The sequence below is a fragment of the Trichogramma pretiosum genome, unplaced genomic scaffold (genome assembly GCF_000599845.2).
Source record: "Trichogramma pretiosum strain Unisexual culture from Peru unplaced genomic scaffold, Tpre_2.0 scaffold29, whole genome shotgun sequence".
In the NCBI taxonomy this organism is placed as follows: Eukaryota; Metazoa; Arthropoda; class Insecta; order Hymenoptera; family Trichogrammatidae; genus Trichogramma; species Trichogramma pretiosum.
In genome coordinates, this window is record NW_019641669.1 from 443,104 (window position 1) to 461,145 (window position 18,042).

At 34.3% G+C, this 18,042-nt stretch overlaps 3 protein-coding genes across 6 annotated transcripts; 2 read left to right on the top strand and 1 right to left on the bottom strand.

Moving 5' to 3' along the window:
- The first annotated feature begins 1,439 nt into the window (after positions 1 to 1,439).
- On the top strand, positions 1,440 to 3,864 carry LOC106652285 (ubiquitin-40S ribosomal protein S27a-like). Its single transcript, XM_014371148.2, has 3 exons — positions 1,440 to 1,527; positions 3,238 to 3,565; positions 3,650 to 3,864. The coding sequence occupies exons 2-3, from the start codon at positions 3,245 to 3,247 to the stop codon at positions 3,797 to 3,799; spliced, it is 471 nt and encodes a 156-aa protein (XP_014226634.1). The 5' UTR covers positions 1,440 to 1,527; positions 3,238 to 3,244; the 3' UTR covers positions 3,800 to 3,864.
- LOC106652283 (ribosome biogenesis protein NSA2 homolog) lies at positions 1,448 to 3,124 on the top strand. 2 transcript variants are annotated; one of them, XM_014371145.2, is made up of 2 exons: positions 1,448 to 1,527; positions 2,258 to 3,124. In XM_014371145.2, the coding sequence occupies exon 2, from the start codon at positions 2,281 to 2,283 to the stop codon at positions 3,058 to 3,060; it is 780 nt and encodes a 259-aa protein (XP_014226631.1). In that variant the 5' UTR covers positions 1,448 to 1,527; positions 2,258 to 2,280; the 3' UTR covers positions 3,061 to 3,124. The 2 variants fall into 2 exon arrangements, with proteins under 2 accessions (XP_014226631.1, XP_014226632.1); XM_014371146.1 differs by lacking the exon at positions 1,448 to 1,527 and adding an exon at positions 1,537 to 1,733.
- A 1,324-nt stretch (positions 3,865 to 5,188) lies between the features above and the next one.
- Positions 5,189 to 13,579, bottom strand: LOC106652281 (putative transcription factor p65 homolog). Of its 3 annotated transcripts, none has more exons than XM_023460421.1 (12): positions 12,584 to 13,579; positions 11,997 to 12,083; positions 11,248 to 11,528; positions 10,921 to 11,164; positions 10,716 to 10,856; positions 10,444 to 10,634; positions 10,020 to 10,152; positions 8,694 to 8,780; positions 7,441 to 7,588; positions 7,191 to 7,372; positions 6,975 to 7,117; positions 5,189 to 6,899 (listed from the first exon to the last, which is right to left on the bottom strand). In XM_023460421.1, the coding sequence occupies exons 2-12, from the start codon at positions 12,031 to 12,033 to the stop codon at positions 6,750 to 6,752; spliced, it is 1,737 nt and encodes a 578-aa protein (XP_023316189.1). In that variant the 5' UTR covers positions 12,034 to 12,083; positions 12,584 to 13,579; the 3' UTR covers positions 5,189 to 6,749. The 3 variants fall into 3 exon arrangements, with proteins under 3 accessions (XP_023316189.1, XP_014226628.1, XP_023316188.1); XM_014371142.2 differs by having other exon boundaries at positions 5,189 to 6,902; XM_023460420.1 differs by having other exon boundaries at positions 5,189 to 6,902; positions 12,546 to 13,579.
- Positions 13,580 to 18,042: the final 4,463 nt, after the last annotated feature.

The following is an 18,042-nucleotide window of genomic DNA, read 5'->3' on the forward strand; positions in this document are numbered from 1 at the left end:
ATATATATACATTAAACGGGAGGAATATGCGACGACAAAAATTCGCGAATAATATATAATGTATAATGGCATCTTTCCAAGTTTACGAGTTTACGCGCGCGCGCCCCAGGCATGTCATCGCGTCATTCGCCGTACTACACGACGTCGAGCGAGTTTACGTTATATTCCAGCTGGCAACTTGTTTATGGGCATGCATTAGTCATTAACACACTCTAGAATTCGATCCTACTTGCACTCGACTTCACCTCGAGGCTTCGTTCTCTTTATCGAGGAATCGACTATATTTTTTTTTACAAAAAAAAAAAAAAAAAAACTAGACCTATCCAATACACTTCAAGTAAATAAATTTATTACACGTTTTTTGTGTAAAGATAACATTAGCTCTGTAAGTTGTCTGTATGCTCTTATTAACTCATTATCATATTAATTATGTTTGCTATAAATAATTTAAAAAATGTTCAGTCGTATAAAAATACAATTATTTAATATTTCATATTCATATTAGGTAAATATACCTATCCGGCCACCCAAAGATACTATTAAATTAATAAACTAGATGAATTTCGACACAGTACAATATATTTTCAATTCCATAAATATTATACTTGTAGAGAAAATTAGTAGTTCCCTTGAAAACTATTCAATCTGTTTCCTCGATCAATTTATAATTCGGAATTCTGATCTGGTCGAAAAGTGGGCTCTATTCGGTACAATTATTAGTCCAGTTTTCGACCACCTACAATAATCCTTAACAATTTTTATTCAAAAAATTTTTTTTAATTTGTAGATCAACAATAAGTTTCTCATGCACTTTTAGACACATATTTTTATTTATTATGCTTTTAGACTTCGAAAAAAAAATTTAACCGAGTTTTAAGTTCAGGGTCATTAACGGCTCAGTGGAGTGGTCGAATATAAGACAATTTGCATTTTTTTACTTTAATCATTTTGTTAGTAGTATCACTAGCTTTTTCCTATCGAAAGATATCATTAAAAAATTTTTCAAACGTCATGCACAAGCTTTGTAAATGACCAAAGAAAAAATTTTTCTTAAGTGTCCGAAGTATAGCACATTCACCCTATTTCAATAAATATTCTAGTCCAAAAAGTGATTATTTAATAATGTTTAAAACGCAAATTTAATATGATCAATTTTGCACATTCCCGCTTATTCAAGAACTAATTTCATGACTTATTGTGCAAAAAACCAATAATTAATAGAGGATTTTATACCTGCAGCTTCTGTGTTACCTGAAATACATTTTTTTAAAAGAGAAACAGAAAACAAGCAATAAATACAATAATTCAGGTAAGTTTCATTCGAAATAATTTCAAGTGCTTCGAAATTTGAATTCCTGGCAGCGCGTTGTCGAATGGTCGTGACGGTCTTACGACACATGCGTGCAGCGTGATATCTCTCGACATTAGCTCCTGAGCCCCCTAACGCCTTCTTTTTCATCCCAGACCGCTAAAGTGTATGTGCGCAGCATCGTCTCGTTCTCTTTGCATGGATCGTTCTTGAATAAGGTACGACATGTTGACTTTTTATATTATTTTATAGTTAAGTAAATTAAAAATTAATTGTCTCGAATGTTATTGCATGAGTTGTAGGGTGTAACTCGGCACTTTTTAGTAAAATTATTTATCCAACGCGATTATTACACTTTTTATCGGCTCAACAAATAATTCTAACCTCCCTTCCTCGTTTTTCGCAACGTGTTCCCGTGCGGCCAGTAAGTAATAATGTTGAGCTTGTGTATGAACGGGATGTAATTTATCTACATTTTTAACTGATTTTCATTAGTAGACACTTTTTAGTTTCTCTTGCAAATCTATTTTTCCACTGCGTTGCAGTAATAAAATACATTGTACACGAGGCAATACATTACTACTTATATACAAAGGTTAGTTATTTCCATGTGCTAGTTGAACGCTCTATAACTGTTGAACAAAGATTCTTTTTGTGACAACTGCTTTTCTCATTTTTCTAATTTTTCATTACTTGAAATAGAAAATTGAGATATGTGCAATGAAACCCATTTTGATTAAAAAATTTCATGATTGCTGAGTTACCTGGCAACTCTAAAAATGAAGTTTTATTTCAGTGCATTCTAAGTGTTATAAGTAAATTGTAATTTTTGAAACTTTTCAGGTAAGTATTGTTACGTGTACAATGTATAATTTATTAATCAAAACAAAAATTGTTTTGGTTTTAGTTTATCTTGATAAAGTATCATACTCTTTTTTTCATTTTTAGGGTTGAATAATTAAACTGCCAATATGCCACAGAACGAGTATATCGAACGTCACAGGAAACTTTATGGAAGGAGATTGGATTATGAAGAACGTAAAAGGAAAAGGGAAGCACGTGCTCCACATAAGGATGCTGAGAAAGCTAGGAGTCTTCGTGGTATCAAAGCCAAATTATTCAATAAACAACGCAGAAATGAGAAGATACAGATGAAGAAAAAGATAAAAGCGCATGAAGAGCGCAATATCAAAAAGAAAGATGCACCTGCTCCTGAAGGAGCGTTGCCTCACTACTTGCTTGATCGTGATGTCACCTCACGTGCCAAAGTCTTATCAAACATGATAAAACAGAAGAGGAAAGAAAAGGCTGGCAAATGGGATGTACCTATTCCAAAAGTAAGAGCACAAGCTGACTCTGAAGTATTCAGAGTTCTCAAATCTGGGAAGACAAAGAGGAAGTCCTGGAAGCGCATGGTAACTAAAGTCACATTCGTTGGAGAGAACTTCACAAGAAAGCCACCAAAGTTTGAAAGATTCATTCGTCCCATGGCATTGAGATTTAATAAAGCTCATGTCACCCATCCAGAACTCAAAGCCACATTCTGCTTACCAATAATTGGAGTCAAACGAAATCCCAGTTCTCCTATGTATACTTCATTAGGGGTAATAACAAAAGGAACTGTCATTGAAGTAAATATTTCTGAGTTAGGATTGGTCACACAATCTGGAAAAATTGTGTGGGGTAAATATGCTCAAGTGACCAATAATCCAGAAAATGATGGTTGTATAAATGCTGTACTCTTGGTTTAGTGTAAAATTATTATATTAAAATTGTAATATGATTATTAATAAAATTGTAGTAATTTTTAATAAAGCTGTTTTGTATTTTATTTCAGAATATCAAATCCTTCCTTCCAAATCCACTTGTAATTGTCATGTAATAAATATTATTTATCTGCAACTAACAATTTATTTTTCATTGTCCAGGATCAAAATGCAAATCTTTGTGAAAACACTCACAGGAAAAACCATCACCCTTGAGGTTGATGCGGCTGACAGCATTGAAAATGTCAAGGCCAAAATCCAAGATAAGGAAGGAATTCCTCCAGACCAGCAAAGATTGATCTTCGCCGGAAAACAATTGGAAGATGGACGTACATTGTCCGATTACAATATTCAGAAGGAATCTACCCTTCATTTAGTCCTTCGTCTGCGTGGTGGTGCCAAAAAACGCAAGAAGAAGAACTACAGCACCCCAAAGAAAATCAAGCACAAGAAGAAGAAGGTCAAGCTTTCTGCTTTGAAATACTATAAGGTAAAAATCTCAAGTTCAACTAGATTGATTAAATGTTATGAAGCATATGAACATTATTAAATTTATCTTTATCTTGTGTTACAGGTTGATGACAACGGTAAAATCCACCGTTTGAGAAGAGAGTGCCCCTCTGATCAATGCAGTGCTGGTGTTTTCATGGCTGCCATGGAAGACAGACATTACTGCGGAAAATGCCACTACACTCTAGTTTTCAACAAACCAGAAGAAAAATAAGATCATTCTTCGTTGTATTCACTTACATTTATATGTAATAAATAATTTTTTAGAATACAACACTATATTAATTTAAATTATTTGATTTGATAAAACTAATGCCCTTATGTGACTCAATTACTTGAAAGATCAATATTATAGAATTGAGTATTATTGATACAATGTGATGTTCAATTAACTCAATAATTGGAATTAGCATTTATAATAATTTCTTTAAGATCTAAACTTTGATAGTTATCACAGAAAACGATGAGAAAATTATAATTTGCTAGATACCTTTAAAAATTCTATAAAAATCCAAAAAACTTTTTTCAATTTTTGGAAAAAATCTCTGCTACCGAATAATTTTAGTTAGATTCACCCTTTATATTATTAGTTGTGAACAAAACAAATATTATTGCCTCTGCAAATAATTTGAACCACTCTACCTTTGTAATTGACTGAACAAAATTACAAACGATTTTGTGAATCTCTTTTGAAACTTTAATTAGTATAAATCCATAAATACGTATGATAGCAATAAAAATTTTTAACAAGCTTTTAACATTTCTAGAAAAACGATCTATAAAAACTTAACAATGATTTCAAAATGTAATATTTCCTACAGTATCTCAACGTAACTGGGTATACCCGTACAGTTAATTACAAAGTTAAAAAACTGATCAACGTCAATACATCGGATCAACGTTATTACGTCAATAATAAATATGGTACATTAATATTTTTTTTCTTCATTGTTTTTACTAGAGATTTTTATTTAATTATCATCATTTTTTTATATAATATATAGCAACCAAAATATTTATTATCTCGAAAAAATGATTTGACGTAAGATCTCTGAAGAGTACGACGACCTTGCAAGACAATCTCCTACGTCAAATGAACAACTATTTTCATTTCACGATCAATTTAAGTCGTTAGTGCAATTGAAACAGATTTAATTAATAATCAATATTAAAGATTCAAAGTTAATCTTTCAATCAATAAATTAATATCCCTTTATGTACTTTTACATATTTTTCAAATCAATGCATACAATTTTGAAATAAAAATTCCACATAAGGAAAAAACAATAACTTGCAAATGAAGTAAAACAGATATTCCAAAAAGTGGGTGCGACTGCCTTGCATGAATACGTAATAAATTTAGAGCTTAATTGCTCTTGAATTTTATGATAAATCAATAATGTCATTACCGATGCGTACCAGTAGAGGAATGAAAAATCGAAATCTATTTTTATATCGACTGCCATCGTTACGCGTCTCTCGGAACTTTTAAATTCATTTTACAGAAAACCTTGATTGTTCAGCTGATTGAATCGTTATCGATTTATTCGGGACCGCGAATGCTCCATGATATACAAAAACTTTATTTGAAAGAACAAAATGCTTTCACGTAACCTAATATACTTTATTTATAATAAAAATTAACAATTATATTACTACAGTATTTTTTCTTTAAAATACAACATGTGTTTCGAGTATAAAAGTTATGTACAATTAATTATACATTTAAGACAAAAACAATTATGATAATATCATAAAGTAGAACATTTCGTAAAAATTTTATCACAATCAGATTTTTCATTAGAATGTACAGATTGATTAATATTATTTTCATAAAAATATTCTCATATTGCAACTATTACATTGGTTTATTGACTGAAGAGTAAACGAGTGGGATTTATGAAATCCAACATTTTATAAAGGTCACAATGTCGTACATACCACGGTCATAAAAAGACTTTAAAAATATTCCTATTTATTATCTTTAACTTATGCATATAATATACTTTCAAACATACAAAAATTGCAAATTATTCACTTGATCCTGTATCTCAGTATTTCAAAATCAAAGGCGATAATAAATTTAATTGTATACTTTTTGTAAAAATTTCTCACATATATTGAAATAGTTTAAATGCATATAAAAAAGTTGAAAGATGCAATTCTTAAATTTATTTCATGACATAATTAGTTTAACAAATATGTGTTTATTTCTTGAATGTCTAATTATTATTTTAAAATAATATTTCATCTGGTTCACAGTCCTTAGCAGAATTATCTTTTTGAAATTATTTAAATAATTTATCACCATTTGAGATCGTAACTATGTTCCTATCTATTTTTGCTCTTTAAATGAAATTATCAATTATCATAGCATTATGAAAATATGTGTAATATCTTCAAAAATGTCAATTTTATAGCGGATACAAGTGTAGACTTCTACAGGAATCTTTTTCAATCCTAATTGTTTTCCATTTGAAGTTTTGAACATAAATAAAACTTCGTAATGGCACAAACATAAAATGAACAATTATGTAAAAATTTTTACAACTTTAATTTGATCTTTATTTTATTATCAGCAAATGCTTTCATATTATTCAAAAAATAAAGTTCTCACTTCTTTAGAAGAATAGTCAGGAGCGCGTAAAATTTATAAAAATTTTTGTTCTGAAATTTCCAGTAATTCATTTCAATAAGTCTGAAACTTCTTTAAGTGATGTTTTAATTTTATTCAGTACTGAAAAATTCAAATTTCATTTCATGATGAGATTGTAGACTTTTGAATGAAATTTCATTAATGTATCATTTTTGTCTTGAATTACAACATGAATAAAAATATTTTTTACACCTATCAAAAATCTTAAATATGCAGTATTATTTTTGCATATTATTAAACGATATAGTGGAATATTCAATATTCCTTTACAAATTATTATTAGTTGAAAGACATTATCATTCAGAGAAATTCAAAGTTAAAGTAACTATTTTCTGATACATGAATTTTACTTTTTTTCAAGGCTACTTAAAAGTGGTAAAAAACAATAAAATAAAGGCCCTAATTTAGCTTTCAGCAAAAATTATTCATATGAAATAACCGAATGTGAACTTAGAAATTTAATTCCCTACTTGCTTTAACACGTCCTTCAATTCAGATATGCTTTTAATTACATATCTTCATCATCTCTTCGGGGGTTATACATATTGTTTAAGGTGCAAAGATCATTTATCGTTTTCTCGGTCAATCTTGTCAAGCTATCTTCCATATTTGGTGGTTCATTAGCTGGTACAGAAGGTGGAATATTGATTGGAATAGCCTGCTGTAAAAATACAGAATTTATAAAATATCAATCATGAAAAATATTAAAATTTTAAAATAACATGATACATACTTTTACAATATCTGAAATATTTAAACTGTCGAAATCTACTTCCTCCAATGGCATGCAAGTATTATTGTAATTCATTTGTTCTGGCATATCATCCATAAGGTTACCAATATTAATTGCATGTCCTATAGCATTTGATATTCCATCTGTAATAAATAAATAATAATTTTAATTTCGATTTTCTTGTTATAAAGTTTCTGAATTTTTTAAATAACTTACTATCAGTGTTCATTGATACATCATGGATTGGCTGATTTGGTAGTTCATTTAAATTATCTTGCACTAACATAGGCATAGGAGACAAGGAATTTTCTTGAACTATTGGAAGTAATAAATTTTGGGGATTTACAACATTATAAGGCATTGGTGATGGAGTACGCCTTGGTGATATGGTGTTTGGTCTGTAAAAAGTGATAATTATTGATAAGAACAGAAATAAATACAATGTTTAAGAATTAAAAATGTTTACCTGAGTAAATTTGAAGTAGGTACTTGGAATAGAATTTCAGGCTGCATTGGTGGTATAGGGTCATAATTGGAAGTCAATAACTCTTGTTCTGTTTTTACAAAAGCATGTGGAGGGAAATTGTGTTGGTGTGGCAATACTGAGTTATTAGCTGTATTTATAAATATAAAAAAAAGTTAATTTTTCAACATTTACTTCAAAGTTCATAATATCAGTAAGAAATTTGGATATGAATTATGATAGGTGGTATTTTGAATTGAATATTTTGTTAGAAAGAAAATAGAATTGAGTTAAGTTAGTCTGCAAGAAAATGACTTGTACATAATATTAAAAAGAATATTGGGTATTTCAAGTTCTAAGCAATCACAGCTATATACTGAAATTACCTGCATTTCATAAGTATGAGCATTTGTGGACAGTTTTTTTAATAAGAATCAACTTGAAATAATTTGAAGAGAATCTAATATTATAAAGTTTTTAAACATAAAAATCTGGGTACAAAACAAATTTATATTTTTCTGAGATAGCTGTTACATTTTGATTGTGTATTTATAATCGATCAAATATTAATAATACAACAGTACAACACTTCTAAATATTCACTTATGACTATTTTTAGTGTAGAATTTAACAAAATTTGATACATTTAAAGATTTTCTAGATGCAACAATACTTTACATCATTAAGACTAGACTTTAATTATGTAATAGATCTCAAGAATTCAAATGATTCTAGTGCGCTATGACCATTTTATGACAGTTTTTCTTTGATTCTCTATCAATAAAAAATTTGACTCATTTTATTTGCCACATTAAAATTGTTAATGTATTGTAACATTAACTTTTTTGGCTGCATAAAACATAAGTTAAACTTTTCCATCAAAAATATTTCCTATGTTAACAAATTTGAATCCTGAATTAGTTTATTTGATAAAATTCCAAGAATATGGAAAGCCTTGACTAGATAACGAATAGTATTAAAATGGCTTTGTAAACATTTCATCCTTAAAATCAAACATTTTATATTACTTATGAATACCATAATATATAATAAAGAAATAGTCCCATGTATTATTTTAATGATAAAGCCATTCGAAAAATTAAGGACGATATAAAGTAGTTTAAATGAAAATGAATTACTATGTACACCACCACCTCTACTAACATCACCACTGAGTCGACCACAATGAATGATCCAATGTGAAATGAATAAAAGAAAATAGAAGAATTATATTTAAGAACTTTTCATATACTCACGATCGTTCATTTGGTTACTCAATTCGTTCAAAAATTGGGCGCTTATTTCAGACTTTACTCGTTTCCTTTTTAATGTGTGCTGACCATCTATGGGCGATGAAATTCAACAAATTTAAGTTATTTTGAATATATTATAACATGACTTTAAAAATTATTAATAAAAAGCTGAACATCGTCTACAAATAAAATTTTATCAGTTAAGAACCGCATTTTTGAGCAAACTTCCTAAATACAAGACAGAAAACAACCATGCTCTGATCATTTAACCAGTCTGTTTTGCCTCGAGTAAAATTTTGCCTCCTTCGACCGGACTATAGTAAAATGACATTTCATCGAATTCCGAATCAGTGGCTCGCGGCGCCATGGCCGTATAAAGTGCATAATGTTCTAAATCGGTGAGCTCAGCACCGTATGGCGGAGTTTCGTCTCCGTCGAGTCTGGCCATCGCTCTAACAGGTGGCATACTTTCACAGCGAATAGTGTTATTGGCTATACCGGTTAAACCATTATTTGAATACGAGGCATCTTTTTTGGGTTTGCGCGAAAAGAGTTTGGAAAAGAGACCGGGCTTGGTGACGAGTTTCGGTGAGCTTGGCAAAGTTTTGTTAGGAGCGTAAAACATTTGATTAGTCAGCACCGGCATCGACGGAGTTTTTCTAATGCGTTTCGGTGGTAAGGGCGGTACTTTATTCTCGGCATCGCGTCTTGGCAATGGCGGGGTCGGGGGTGTCTGTTCCTTGTTAAATGGTTCCTGTGAAGGAGCTACTTCTTGATTTACCCAGACTGGATTTTTCATAGCCAACTGTAAGCTAGTATAAGTTTGATCGTCTCGTACGTCAGATTGAATTTCCATGGCTTCGTGCTGGTCGTTCATCAATTTTGCTTGAGTGTCTTCGTAAATTTTGTCAAGCTCGACTACTTGGCTCAAAAGCTCGTCCAAACATTGATCGGCAGCACTATTGCTCAGACTCGCGGTTTCTAGTTCATCGGCGCACGGCAGTTTAACTATCGCTTCTTGGCTCCGTTCGACCCACCGATTTACGTCGTTACAGTCGAGCCACTCGTTCTGGGTTTTATTGAAATCAGGCCCGATTGTGTTTTCGTTATTTAAATTTGTACAGGAAGTTTGCGATGCTCGATTTTCCAAAGTGCATTTTTGAGAGGGTCGCAGCGGCGACAGGCGAACCTTTGATTCGAGATTTATATCCATCAAATATCGATTGACATTGATGTTATTATTAAACGTTACGTCGTCCGATACAGTGTCGTTATTAAAAGACTTGCGAGCCAATGCTCGGCGCAGAGAGTAGAGGTTTCCGGGCCTACCTGAAGGAAGAAAATTGAACTGTATGCTTTCGCTGGTCATTCCATCCGACGGTCGTCTAAGCTGAACATAAGCGTGCACTGTTCGGTCAATCATCGGATCATGGTACGCCGGCGTTCTAAATGATATTCCAACCTGTCAACATTTTCGAATTATCAGTATTTTATAACTAGAATTTTATTTTTGAACAAGTAGTTTATGCAACAAAGAAAATATTATTTACATACCAGTAGCCACGGGGTATGTAAAATCGCATACTGGCCTATTCCGGGAAAAAAGAAAGCCCCAGTGCACGTGTTTACCTTATTTCATGTGCCTTGGGGAATTTTCTATTTTTCCCGGCCTAGGGCAGTAATATACTAATTTTTTATTTTCAATTTTCTGTGCTGTATAAACACTCAAGTAAGTTAATTTCTTTATATTTACCTGTTTGTGAACTTGTGGTGGGGTAAAATCACCCAACCCTTCCCAAATAACTTTACCATTACTTTCTTCATAGAAAACAATTTGAATATCATCCTTGTTAACTCTTTCACACAAAATTATCATTTCAGTTCCACCATGAACAGAGGCAGAGCAATGTGACATTTTGCATATCATAAGGTCCGAGTTGGCTTCTAAAATGTTTGGAAAATTCTACTATAATTTCGAGAATCAAATGAATTTGATTAAATTCAAAGTAAATTGATCGTAATTACTTTTATCATAAATTGGTTCAGAAACTACAGGTGCCAAGCCACGATTGAACTTTCCCTCTTTGTTCATCACAAACACTTGAAAGCACAATCTGATAACATTTAAGTCAATACTACTTGGGTTTTTCTTATGGTCAAATCCAGCTAAAATAATAACATTGAATAAATAACAATAAATATTTGAAAAACATAATAATTCAAAACTCACTTTTAAAAGGGTCAACACGAATCTCTTCTCTCACTCTAAGGGCTTCTTCAATTTCTTTTTTTTTTACGCATTGAACCCCTAGCTTGTCAAAGGTAATTGTCATAGTATCTTGTGGAAATTGTACTGTGCAAACACCTTTCCGGCAATTTTCTTTGCCCACAAGAGAGTGAGGATGAGGTCTGTAAGGTGGATCTTTTGTCACACAAGATACAACACAGATCGCTTTACCTTTATAACCAGCAATCTAAAAAAAGTATTTATTTATGAGTAATAATTTAAATAAAACTAGCATTTCACAAAACAACAATGAGTTTATGTGTAACTTACTCTTATTGTAGGAAATGTTTTGACATCTGGAGTACTGTGTACACCTGGTATGCTGCCAGCAGATCTACCTTCACATTTATATCTGAAACGGAGTGCTTTACTTGCTGGTTGTTCAATTATTTCTACAATACCAGTAGGTATTTTTCCATTATATCCAGGTGGGGTATAATTGTTCATCATATTTTGATTTTGATTTTGACTTGGATATATTAAATTTAAATCTTGGTCAATGTTGTTACTGACTATATTGTTTTCAGGGTCTGCTTGTTTAATTGCTTCCACTAAAATAATCATAAAAAGATTTTTAAATGATTTATACCTAAAGAAAACATATGATATAAGTAAGTGATAAATAACTAATGTTTATAATGTAAAATATAATTTACTTTTCTAATTGTATCCATTGAAGATACAAAAAAAAATATATTGATTAAAATTTTTATAAATGTATCAAAATTTAGACTATTTTTTTTATTTAAACATGAAAAGTACATAATGAGCATAACTTTTTTTTTTTTTTGGTAAAAACATTCTTTATCTATCTTCATTATGTTGATTTTAATTCAGTTCAATTTAGCTTGAACAATAACAATAATAAAAAATTTCTTTTATCTATAATACTATGTGACTTATAAAAGCTATACAATATTATTTTTATGAAAAACAACAGTTATTATTAATCAATTTGTCACAACTATTGCGTCTGTAAAAATTAAATAAATTAAATAAAAGTTATAATAGATACTTACAAACTTCACTAATATTACACTCAGCCATTCTATCCATAATTTAACTTAAAACTTATTACTAAGAAAAATTGAATTTTCCACTGTTAACTGGAACAAAAGAAATGAATAAAAAATTACTAAATAAATTTTGTCTGAAAAATTTTTCAAAAAAAAAGTAAGATAATGTATCTTCAGAGAAAAAAAACTACAAATACAAGTTCAAAAGAGCATAGCTGATTGAGTATTTTAAAATTCGTAGAAAAGCCTTTACTTAGAAATCATTTACTTGCTACCCATTACAAATTGAACAAATTTTACGCATTGAAAATCATTCAAGAAAAATTTTTAATTAATGAAAGTTCAACAAAAACACAAAAATCATAGCATCCATTATTTACAAGTGTGTTATCGATTGTATTGTCAAACAAAAGTATAATTATTTTTTATTCCTTTGTCCCGATTATTCGGTACCACATAGCGAAGAGATCCGAACGCCTCACAACAAGTAGTTCTCTCGCGAGTTGAACTTCACAGGCGTCGTGTAGAAAGGGATTTCTAATCGATACATACACAGAGTCGGTAGTCGTGCGAATAAAAGAGAGCCTTACCAACAATGAGAGAGGCGCCCACACACTAACTACTGGCCTGGAGACACTATTATAATCTCGCCTATAACCTCGAAGTCGAAAAGTTGCAAAAAAATTTCGCCCGTCTTTTTCTGTATCTCACGCGGCCGCATATATATGATATATACGACAACGGCTGTGTGCGGCTGTTGGCTACTGCTGCATTGTTTGTTTTCACAGCTGTTCGCGGCGAGATGTCCTTTTTTCACTTTGTGTATGTATACGGAGCGATACGCGTCTTGGTGTGCGTGTATGTATATTATGCAGATTTATCTGGATGCGAGCACGCGTCGTCGAAATCGCGAAGCCGAAGCAGCAGCCGCCCGTCTCTCACGCAACAAAGTACATATCACAAAAATCACTTGCTCGTCGGGGATCGCGCGCACACACATACACACACACGCGATTTGCACTGGTTGCACCTTTAAAAATACGAAGCGGAGCTATTTGTAACGTAGCCAGGCAGCAGCAACCGCAGCAGAGGCAGAGAACATCGTGCAAGACCGGTTATGGTATTACGAATGCTATAGGTATATACGAATTCAGTTCCAAGCTCGGATTCCCATATAATAAAACCTCGGTATATATCGTTTATACATACGTACCGTACGGTCACCGTAAGTCTTTTAATTAATATGTATATACACCATTTATATAAAAAAAGAAGAGTTAGTTGTTCATAGCGGCGCTCGCGCAGATACTTATCGCATAATATTCAACGCGATTGTCTGTATACAATACAAAGAAAGAAGCGCGTCCGCGAGTTCGCTTGCGTATGTGTGTATAAAATATTTCGGCGCATATGTGCGACAAGTCCCCCGATATTATGGCAATCCGCGCGCAGGTATTATTACATTTGCGTAATACTAATAAGTGTGTGTGTGTCTATATAAAACGACGGACGACGGTCGGACTCGCACGGATCGCAGCACCACACGCACGCACAGACTGCCTGATACGCTGCTGCTACCGCTGGCGAGCTCGACGATCGGACTGCCGCTCGCACGCCTTGCCTTCGCTCTCGATATACGTGTGTGTGTGTGTGTGTGTATGTTACAAAGCCGTGTGCGTATATAAGCCTATTGCAAACTCATGCTGCTGCGACTTTATACGCGAGAGATGTTGCGGCGCTCGCTGCGGCTCGTCTGGTGGATAGGTATATAAATAATAATAATGTGCGCGCGCGCGAGAGCGAGAAGTAAGTTGCGTGCTCGATGATCCAGCGCTCGCGGCAGAGGCCGAGTTCGGAGTCTCGGGATTGGACGCGCGGTGGAGTCGTCTCTGCTCTGACCGGCATGTATTGGCGAACGTCCGCTTTCAGGGGTACATGCGTGTATCTGATGCGCGAGATGCGTAGTATACAATTTTTGGCTGTTTCTAAGACTTTGCCACCACCAACCCATACACACGCACACATCGCGGTTTGTTACATATATATATTTACTGCGTGTTGTATATTTACCCTCGCGCGTCTCTGCCCCGGGGCCACGGTTTCTCCAGTGTAAGGGGGATTCGCGTCACGTTTGCAGTGCAGAAGAAAATCGAAGAATTTTGATGTAAAATCTGGCTTATAAGAGACACCGACCGAACACGATGATGTGAACTGGAACATTAAATGAAACGACGCCTTATCATTTGCAAAGTATTTATCGTCGTCAATTCTGCTCTTTGTTCTGAACATCCAAGAGCTCTATAGGTGTAATTCAATACATTTTGATTAGCGTTGAGCTATTTAAAATAAAAAGACAAATGAAAATAAGAATTAATTAATTTTTTTCAAGTTTCTTTATTTGCATAATATAGAAAATTATAATAAAACATCAAACAAGAGATTTGAAAAAATCCTTTAGACGTTTTAATTTCGTGTTTTCCACCGTTGGGTTTCCGCTGCCAAACAAATATTAAATAAATCCTCGTTCTTTAAGTTTTTGAGGATTTTTTCACAGCAGAGAATCGGTATTTGGTAGCGCGTCAACTCCAAGAAAGGATCCAGTGCCCGGGCTCGGAAAAATCCTCTCGCCATTTTCTCGCTCAGATGCAACTGGCAAGCCACCATGGGCTTGCTGGTCAGCTCCCACAGTTTGTTATTGTACCAGAACTTTAAGTAGTCCGCGTATCTGAGTAGATTTTCCTCCTCTTCGGCTCGTAATCGAAGCAAGTCGTAAAGCGACAACTCCGGATCATTATCTCTTATGGTGATCTTTTTCGCCTCGCTTAAGAACTCGTTGTCCTCGTACCAAGATTCGTCAAGTTTCGCTGACTTTTCGAACAACTCGTTATCGGCAAAAAATTGCATGATCGTCATGGCGTCCCGGCGATATAATTGGTACCCTCTGTCCTCGAGACTTTCGGCAACGGCCAAAGCTCCCGATGATAATCTCAATTTATATGTATCGACACGGAGCCATTTTTTAAAAATCTCGCCAAAATAACTCGCATCAGGGAAAACGAAGGTGGATAGATCGGCACCATGATCTAATAGCATGCTGACCCCGTGTGGTAAAAAATTTGCCACGGCCCATTGAAGCGGTGTGCGGTCCTCGTTGTCCCACTCATTGACCTTTACCACCCGATTGACTTCTTCGTTGACGTTGAAGAATATCTCCGCCAAATCATTATTGTAGTCGCTTTTCATGCAAATAACGTGCAGAGGAGTCAAACCATCGTCGTTGAGCAAATTTGGATTGGCGCCGTTTCTCAGCAGCCATTCAACCATCTGCTTGTTCTGGCAGTCAATAGCCAAGTGCAACGGTGTGTCGCCCAACCTGCCCCCAGCATTGACTCGCACCGGTAGATATCTGTCGTGACTCAGCTCGAGTAAAGTCTTTGGTAAATCCATGTCGCAGCTGTGTTTATTGCAAATTAAATGCAGAGGGCTCGATCCCTCGAAGTTGGTCAAGTTCGGATCACTCCGTTTCTCAGCAGCAATTTGGCCATTTCAACATCGTTCTGGGACAGAGCCAAGTGTAGCGGCGTATCATCTGTTTTTTGCAGCCTGAGATTGGGATCCTCGCCGAATTCGAGAAATTTCTGGACTGCGTGGCAACACTTATACTTAACGGCGATGTGAAAATGCGTATAACCGGACTCGTCTGTGTAGTTTACGTCAAATCGATCGTATATTTGAAATAGCAAACGGTGAAAATCGACGATATTGCATCCATCCGCGCGAAGCAGCAGGGGCGTAGTGCGATACGCGCGCCGCGGCTTGCCTAATTTATAATTAACCTCGGGATCGTCTTTGTAGCCGGTCCGAACCACGAACAAGATGAATTCTCGGACTGAGTGCCATAAGTAATATTCAGAAGTCGAAAGAAGACTTTCGATTTCTTCTTTGCTAAAAATGTCTCGAAGATCTGGCAATCGCGCGACCCAATCGCAGATTATAGGTTCAAGCTGACGAATAAATATGCTTCGCTGATCTTCTCTCTCCAAATTAAACTTCTTTCGTAAGCTCTTCAATTTTTCCAATTTTAATCTTGACTTGAAGAAATTCATGATATTTGTGTAACTATACGAACTCGCGCACAACACACAGTCACTTTGTTATAAATCTGCAATGTATTTTTATTATTTTTTTGTCTCGAAAATTACTCGCTACGATGATTACTGTACAGTTGGCGCTGTATCGTCGTAACGTGTACTGAACTATATTGATCTGGAAAAAGTGAATGTGTGTGCGAATTACGTGTGTGCCGTTCGAGTGAGCCATTCGTACGATTACGCCTACACTCGGTGGGGGCAATACGTGGTGACTCGTCTTTGGATGTCGCTTGGTCGAGTGGACCGCTCCCGTAAACGGCTGAGATTTCGAGACCGTTGGTTCATGTGGTCGAGACGAAAATCTCGCGCAGGCGCGCGAGAAATATGGGTAGCGGAGATTTTTTGTAGTTATCTTTTTAAAAAAATACGGATAATTTTCAAATTTTGTTTTTGAACACCTTTCAATGAACTAATTTGGGCTATTTTAGAGAGAAAGTGCCTCTTAGCAATTTTCTCTAAAATTCATATTTATTAAGTTATCATCGATTTGAATTGAAAAAACGAAAATTTTGCCTTTTTCAATCGCATATAGTAACATGCTATAATGGTATTTTTTACGATGACATATCAATCTAATGATAAGCGATAGACAACAAACGATTTAGCTATAATTGGCTTAGGCTCAAAATTATTTGTGTAGCTGTCATCGGTTTATCATTACATACCTCGAAGAAAACTACGAGACTTGATAAGAGAATTTCTAAAGATTGTTATCAAACGCTGTCAACATCGAAAATATCGGGTTACATGTTGCTAATGCGCTATTAAAATAGAAAAATTGAAAATATGTTTTATTTTCATTTTCAATCGCTTATAACTCGATAAATATGCATTTTGGAGAAAATCATCAAGACATATTTTCTTTTTCAAAACGATCAAATTATCAAGAAAGATATATTTTAAGCCAATCAATGCTAATGTTTGAAGAGAATCTTGCAAAGTATCTCCAGACCCCGTTTTTCGGGTACAGGCGCGGAGTTTTCAATTCAACGCGCGCGAAGAAGTTTCACTTCGGGATAAAGAAAATTGAAAACATTTGCTCTCAACGGACGATTAGTTTCCATCTCCGACGCGCATATACACATACATACACGCGTTGTATCGGTATTTTAAGCACCGAGGGAAAAAGCGACGATCACGAGGGGCGGGTAACGTAGCTATTTTACACGCGCACTTTCCGCGAGCGCATATAATGCTACTACTACTACTACGCGGAGAGGCAAGTGCCTATGGTACACGCACGTATATAAAAGACAACAGCGAGTTAACTCCGAGAGATCTCGAGAATAGGGGAATGCTCGGCCCGGCTAAATTTATTTCCCCGTGCGAAAATGACCGCGAGAATTTCGCGCGCCCACCTATATTTGACTAGCGCGCACACGTGCGCGTTTCACGTTACATTACGCGGGACTGGATTATTACAATATTTTACGCGTACGGCTCGTTTGGTTTGTATATTACGTGTAAAAAGTTTCGAAATTACGTTACCGCTGAATTTCATATCTCGCGTACGCGACAAACTCAATTTAAATATATTCCATTGTTCCGTGACATTGTGAAATAACTATTTTTTGTTATGTTTACTTTTTTAATTTAATCTCAATTATTATATACGCTCAACACTGTGCTAATATAGTGTCAATGAACTTGCATTTCTGAAGAGTCAAATTTTAAGCTGCTTTTATTTACGTCATTTATTTCAACTGCTCGAATGTTTAAGCAAATAATTATGAAATTTACTTCGTCAGATTTTATTTCACTAAAGTACGAGAGATTGGTTTTTCTCTATCCTATTTTTATTATCAAGAGCGAATGAAAAACGAGTCCGGGATTGTTTATATACAGCTAGGCGGTCTCGTTGCCCTCCTCGTCGCAATTAAATTTCTAACCCTAAATAC

What these genes read in the sequence shown, in the direction of transcription:
- LOC106652283 (XM_014371145.2), top strand. Translation starts at nt 2,281, where the DNA reads ATGCCACAGAACGAGTATATCGAACGTCACAGGAAACTTTATGGAAGG.
- LOC106652281 (XM_014371142.2), bottom strand. Translation starts at nt 12,033, where the DNA reads ATGGATAGAATGGCTGAGTGTAATATTAGTGAAGTTT. An exon ending in CACCACAAGTTCACAAACAG is followed by an intron (nt 10,153 to 10,443) that starts GTAAATATAAAG and finishes AAATGTTGACAG; the next exon opens with GTTGGAATATCATTTAGAAC. An exon ending in ATATTTCAGATATTGTAAAA is followed by an intron (nt 6,903 to 6,974) that starts GTATGTATCATG and finishes GTATTTTTACAG; the next exon opens with CAGGCTATTCCAATCAATAT.
- LOC106652285 (XM_014371148.2), top strand. Translation starts at nt 3,245, where the DNA reads ATGCAAATCTTTGTGAAAACACTCACAGGAAAAACCATCACCCTTGAG. An exon ending in CTGCTTTGAAATACTATAAG is followed by an intron (nt 3,566 to 3,649) that starts GTAAAAATCTCA and finishes CTTGTGTTACAG; the next exon opens with GTTGATGACAACGGTAAAAT.